The sequence below is a fragment of the Chiloscyllium plagiosum genome, unplaced genomic scaffold, assembly GCF_037043375.1.
Source record: "Chiloscyllium plagiosum isolate Xiang-an unplaced genomic scaffold, Cpla_swu_hap1 HiC_scaffold_9, whole genome shotgun sequence".
Classification (NCBI taxonomy): Eukaryota; Metazoa; Chordata; class Chondrichthyes; order Orectolobiformes; family Hemiscylliidae; genus Chiloscyllium; species Chiloscyllium plagiosum.
In genome coordinates this window covers 102,038,644-102,045,338 of record NW_028270147.1, presented here as the reverse complement: position 1 = coordinate 102,045,338, position 6,695 = coordinate 102,038,644, and the positions used below count along the sequence as shown (strand labels likewise).

At 45.7% G+C, this 6,695-nt stretch overlaps 1 protein-coding gene across 1 annotated transcript; it reads right to left on the bottom strand.

Moving 5' to 3' along the window:
- Positions 1-1,740: 1,740 nt before the first annotated feature.
- On the bottom strand, positions 1,741-4,176 carry kiaa0040 (KIAA0040 ortholog). Its single transcript, XM_087990944.1, has 2 exons — positions 4,054-4,176; positions 1,741-3,963 (listed from the first exon to the last, which is right to left on the bottom strand). Exon 2 carries the CDS (start codon positions 3,888-3,890, stop codon positions 3,600-3,602), a length of 291 nt encoding a protein of 96 aa, XP_087847070.1. The 5' UTR covers positions 3,891-3,963; positions 4,054-4,176; the 3' UTR covers positions 1,741-3,599.
- Positions 4,177-6,695: the final 2,519 nt, after the last annotated feature.

Sequence of the window (6,695 nt, the reverse complement as noted above, 5' to 3'; positions counted from 1 at the left end):
AGGAGACCTGATCGAGGTGTACAAAAATAATGAGAGGAATAGATAGAGTCAATCCTGTCCCCAGGGCAGGATTGACTGGTCGTAGTTTGAAGATATTCGGAGGAAGGTATAAAGGAGACATCAGAGGTAGGTTCTTTACGCAGAGAGTTGTGAATGCATGGAATGCGTTGTCAGCGGTGATGGGGGAAGCGGAGTCATTAGGGACATTTAAGCAACTGCTGGACATGCACGTGGATAGCAGAGAGTTGGGGGTGCTTAAGTTAAATTACATTTTACATTAGGATTAAATCTCGACACAACATCGTGGGCCAAGGGCCGGTTCTGTGCTGTACCTTTCTATGTTCTATGTACTTCCCTCATTCATACATTATAAATGGCTGGAGTCCAAGCACAGATCCCTGCAGTACCCCACTGCCATTCAATAGAAGAAATACACATTGGTCTAGTCAGCAAAGCCCACATCCCATGATACCCTATTCCCCCCACGCAGTTACCAGATCCAGGAACCGATGGCATGGTGGCTCAGTGGTTAGCACTGCTGCCTCATATCACTTGGGGCCTGGGTTCAATTTCAGTTTTGGGCAACTGTATATGCGGAGTTTGCACATTGGGAGGAAACCCAAACGCAGACACACAGTCCAAAGACGTGTGGGTTAAGTAAATTTGCCAAGGTAAATGCAGGGTTCCTGGTGTGGGCTCAATGGCATCTTTCTGCACTGTTAGGGATCCTATGATTTTAAAGAGTTATAGTTCTTAAGCTGAAGAGATCAAAGGGTGTGGAGGAAGAGGGTACGGAGGAAGAGGGTACAGAGTTGAATGTTCAGTCATGATCATATTGAATGGTGAAGCAGGCTAAAAAAGGGTGAATGGCCTACTATTTTCTCATGAAAATTCCAAACCGCAGATAGAGACAACAACAGACCCCAGACAGAGGGAGAATCCTAGACCCTGGCTGGAGAGAAACCCAGACCTTAGGTATGTGTAATTCCAGACACAGGGGTGTAGAAAACCCTGGATAAAGGGAACCCCGAGTTCTGGAAAGAGAGAATCCCAGATCCTTGATGGAGAGAACGTCAAACTCTGGATATCAGAAACTCCAACCTTTGGATTCAGAGAGACCTCAGGCGCTGGGTATAAAGAACCTAGGATATAGGTGTTGGGGTGGGGGGTACAGCTGGCAGTAAATGGGTGAATAGGCAGTTTGCAGCACGTGGGTGGGTGGTACAGTTGGCAGTGAGTGGGTGAGGGGATGGGGATGTTATTGTAGCTCTCAGCTCTATGGCCAGTGGAGTTCAGATGTCTGAGGTTGGGATGTTGGAGTCCAGGGCAGGGGAGAGTGGTGTGGTTGGGTATGTCTGTCTGGGACAGTTAATGGTGAATTGGGAGGAAATGTGGACAGTTTTATATTCACCATGAGTTGCAGACCATGTCACTCGCTGTAGCGTTCCCAAGTTAGTGACCGGAACATTTTATAAATCTCTGACTTTTAACTCTTAGTATCTTTTTCAGAGGGTTTCAGGTGCCAGTCAATTGGTCACTAGAAGTTTTACCATCTTAAGAAATTCCCTTTGGCAGTGCACTGGGACTCCAAGGGTCTGGAAGCCCAGCTTTTAGGGTATGCCTGGTCTCAGAGTACCCAGAAAAAGCACGATCAGGGTCTATGTCCCATGAGTGGTGTTATATTTAATTGTGACAGTATAGAAGAAGAAGAAGATTTAGAAGATACAGATTTCTCCTGTATTCAATTGATCCATATGCAATTTATTCAATAATATTTTTGTAGAAATGGGCTTTTTACAAAGGTGAGTTACAACTCCATTAATGTAACAGTTAATCCTATCCTTCAAAATATTCACTTTGTCAAAATATTTACTTTGTCATAATATTCAGTATCAATCTGAAGAAAATAGAAGATATCTTATATATAACATCTAAACACAGAATACATTGCCTCAATATCAATACATGCAGAGTGCCAACTGCAGACACACGTTGGAGCACATGAATCAGGGAATGAATCCACATCAGCTGGATCTCACCTGAACGGTGCACCACTACCAGGTGCATGTTAAAGACCGACATGTACCAGCTCAGCATGCCAGTTACAGACCGACACGTACCAGCTAAAAGTGCCCATTGCAGAACAACATGTACCAGCTTGGTATGCCCATTACAGACTGGCATGTACCAGCTCAGAGTGCCCATTACAGACCAGTGTGTACCAGCTCAGAGTGCCCATTACAGGCCAGTGTGTACCAGGTCAGTGCCCACTACAGATGGGTATATACCAGCTCAGAGTGCCCATTACAGACCTGCGTATACCAGGTCAGAGTGCATGTTTCTAACCGGCATGTATAAACTTGGAGTGTATGTTACAGACCAGTGTATACTAGCTAGGAGTGCACATTACAGTCCAACGTGCACCAACTCAGATTGCACATTACAGACTATGTGTAACAGCATAATAAGGCGATAGGATGTAGAAGTAGAAGCAGATGCCTGATGTGTCAGCTTGACACTGTACAGTGACAGATGCAACACACATTATTTGGTTACTATTGGATGTGACTGATGATTATTCACACAGCCATTCCAAAATAATTCAATTATTCAAATTCCATTTGAACTTCACTGGATCTAGGCATCCAAATCAAGAACTTCTAAAATATCAAACAGTGTGACAGGTCTAAAGCTGAAAAGCACAAAATCGGAGAGCTTTCTAGTTTGTCAGTAACTTTACTGTGCATCAGTGCAATATTCAAGTGAACAGTCACAAGCCCAGTGAATGGTCGATTTGAGAAGCTGCCTGGTTCTGGAAGAACATGGATTGTCTTTGTAAGCTGACAATTTGGAGCTCAGGCACATTCCTCAGAAAGAAGCGGTGCATTTAAAAACACCGTGGAAACTGTGCCTCCCCTGCCTTCAGCACTGGCACTGTGACATACCTCATACTTTACAGCAATTGTATTATACACAATCCAGCCACACTGCACACTCCAGTAAAGGTGGCCAGTATGGATGAGTTGTATATACTGACTAGGTTGTATGCTTGATCACTGTGCAGTACATTACAGACACACTGAGTCACATTTCCATACATATACTGTGACCAGTACATATAACATGACAGCAGACATCATATGTAATTGTACAAACTGCAGTCAGAGTATGACTGACATTCTGGTGTAACTGCAAGCAGACAGTGTACACTGACACAAAACCATCTATCTTTAAATTGATAGCAGAGGACTAACCACAGTAGATAGACACGAAGAGAAGGGCTGGGCTGAGATAGGGACAGCAGAATGGCAGTGTTTTGGGATCCAGTGCAGTTGTGGTGATGGGTGGGAGCTTGGATGCTAGTGCGAAGTGACCCACTCGCGCCAACAGTCAGACAATAACCAGCAGCTCAGGCTGGAAGATGGCAAACTCAATAAGCAACTTCATCCTTCAGCAATCAGCACAGCAGAGGTCAATATTCGGAAAAGTGTCCGTGCTGTCAGCTGCCAGGTCTCCAGATGATGCAGCGGTGCCTACTCTACGTTGCTCTGAACTCCTACTTTGATTTGAGGGGAGGAGCTGAGCGACAACATAGAGTGTTACACTGGCACTGAGAGATTGTCCATCATGATGGGCTGTGGCTGCCTTTGGATCCAGAGGTCATCAGGGTTTTTCTTCTTGGTCGGGCCTTTTTGCCGCCGACAGCACTTGCAGCAAGTGTCCCGCCCACAACAGCAGCCATAGCAGCAGAGACACACAATGAGAATCAAGAGCAGGATGGGCAGAAGCAGCAGAACCACCAGGCAGATCGAGTTATACAGCCCCTCATTATGCTTCGCACAGATCAGCTCCCACACCGACTCAAAGAACATGCGCACATCCTCCAGCATTGCTATGCTGGCTTGCTCTGTCAGTCGCACAGGTGGAGAGAATACTTGCACACACACACTCACGCAGCGCACAGAGTGAATGCCCACACTCACGCAGCGCACAGAGTGAATGACCACACTCACGCAGCGCACAGAGTGAATGACCACACTCACGCAGCGCACAAGCAGAGAGAATGCTCAATATTTACAAGCTGGATATAAGCAGGGAGGCTGCTGACACACAGAGTACAGGCAGAGGGAGTGGGCTGGCCGACTGAACCGTTAGGCTGGAGAGAGGTCTTCAGGAGTTTCTGCTTTACCTCACCTTCTGTACCACATGGACACTGAGAAGGAAACAGAAAAAACAATGAGGGACAAAATGGAAATGCTCACATCTGACCCCAACCCAAAGAACAGCAGAAACATCCTCCCCACTCCTTCCCGTCCTACCATCACCCCTCTACTCATACATTCCTCTCCCACCGTCCCCCTAGTCTCATCGATCCCCTCCCTACGTTCTCCACTCTCAAAGACTCAAGTTTGCCCAAGCTTCCTCAAACCCATCTGTCATAATTTTCACCCAACACAGGACCAAGTCAAATCCTACAGATAAAATAACCACAAAGTTGAACAGTGAGGGGCAATGGTTCACATCTCCCACTCTGTACGGGAAGTCCAATTTCCAACCCTGATCAAAAAAAAAACATGCTTCGCTTCCTGAAAATCTCTGGGTGATCTTCTGACACAAGACTCTCCTGATAACCGACACATGGAGGTATTCTCAGGGGGCACAATGGGGAGGGTCAGCACAGATAATACTTTTTTTTAAACTGAATGAGCTGCGGTATTCGATAGATAAAGAGGTTAAATGCCCCAAAGCTGCTTTGAAAAGCTGACAAGAACTATCCGGGTTAGAATTAGTAGCCACGTGGAAAAAGGGGAGTTGATTCGAAAGAGTCAGCATGGATTTCTGAATGGGGAAAACCATGTCTAAATAACTTGGAGTGTTTCAAAGAGGTTGATGAGAGTGATGCCTCTGACATGATACACAGGTTTCCAGAAGGCACTGATACAATGCCACATAACAAACTGAAGGAAAGTTATAGGCCATGGTATAAAAGGGACTGCAGCAATGTGGATACACATTGGCTGAGTGATAGGAAACAGAGTAACAGTCAGTGGAGATTTTTTAGGCTAGGGGTTGGTTCTTGGTGGAGTTCCCCAGGGGTCAGCACTGGGACCCTTGCTTTTCCTGATATATATCAAATGTACTAGAACTTGCTGTGCATGGGGACAATTTCAAAGTTTGCAGGTGACACTAACTTCGGAATTGTAAACGGTGAGGAGGACAGCGTGGAAAGGACATTGACAAGTTGGTCAAGGTTCACTGCAGAATTGTGAGAGATTCTTTGTTCAGAAGAATGTTGAAAGAGGATATAAAATGAGGTATTATTCCACAGGGGTGGAGGAGCAGAGAGACCTGGGTATACGTGCGTAGGACACATGGAGAACGCAGTTAATAAAATAGACAGTGTCCTTGGCTTTATTAGTAGGGCCATAGTGTACAAGAGCAATAAGTGAATGTTGAACATGTACAAAACACTTGTTTGACCTCAGCTGGAGTTGTCTGTCTAGTTGTAGGTGTGCCACATTATCAGAAAGATGCAAATGTACTGGTGAGATTGCAGAAGGAATTGGGAAGTTATGTTGAGGTTGTGCTGGGAATCAGTGAAGCCTCCTCTGGAGTATTTTGTTCAGTTCTGGTCACCCTGTTACAGGAAGGATATTAATCTAGAGAGGGTTCAGAAGAGGTTTACCAAGATGCTGCTGGGTATGGAAAGTTTGAATTATAAAGAAAGGCTGGATAGGCTGGGACATTTTCACTGGAGCATAGGAGGCTAAGAGGTGACCTTGTAGAGGTTTATAATAGGGAAAAAGACACGTACCATTTGCCCTTGTATGGGATTTCAAGACTAGGAGCATATTTTTAAGGTGAGAGGAGAGAGATTTTAAAAAGACATGAGGGGTAAATATTTTTACACAGAGGGTGGTTCGCGTGTGGAATGAACTTCCTGAGGAAGTGGTGGTGTAGACACAGTTACAACGTTTAAAAGAAAGATACTTAGATTAGATTCCCTATAGTATGGAAACAGGCCATTTGGCCCAACATGTCCACACCGACTCTCCAAAGAGTAACCCACCCAGACCGACTCCCCTCCCCTATATTTACCCCTGACTAATGCACCTAACACTAAGGGCAATTGAGCATGGCCAATTCACCTGACCTGCACATCTTTGGACTGTGGGAGGAAACCAGAGCACCCGGAGGAAACCCACGCAGACACGGGGAGAATGTGCAAACTCCACACAGTCAGTCGCCCGAGGTGGGAATTGAACCTGGGTCCCTGGTGCTGTGAGGCATCAGTGCTAACCACTGAGCCACCATGCTGCCCCTTAAATAAGTACATGAATAGGAAATGCTTGGAGGGATATGAACCAGGAGCAGGTAGGTGGGACTAGTTAGCTTGGAACAAAAACTGAAAGAAGTGCGGATCCAGTAATTCAGAAAAAAAACCCAAAATTGCTGGAAAAACTCAGCAGGTCTGGCAGCATCCGCGGAAAGAAATCACAGTTAACGTTTTGGGTTATGTGACCCTTCCTCAGAATGGGTCACTCGACCCAAAACATTAACGCTGCTTTCTCTCCACAGATGCTGCCAGACCTACTGAGCACGTCCCAACAATTTTTGTTTTTGTTCTTAGTGCAGTTTGGGATTATGTTCGGCATGGAGACTGGTTGAACCAAAGGGTCTGTTTCCATGCTGTG

Bases quoted from the DNA above. Each gene is read 5' to 3' on its own strand.
- kiaa0040 (XM_087990944.1), bottom strand. From the start codon at position 3,890: ATGCTGGAGGATGTGCGCATGTTCTTTGAGTCGGTGTGGGAGCTGATC.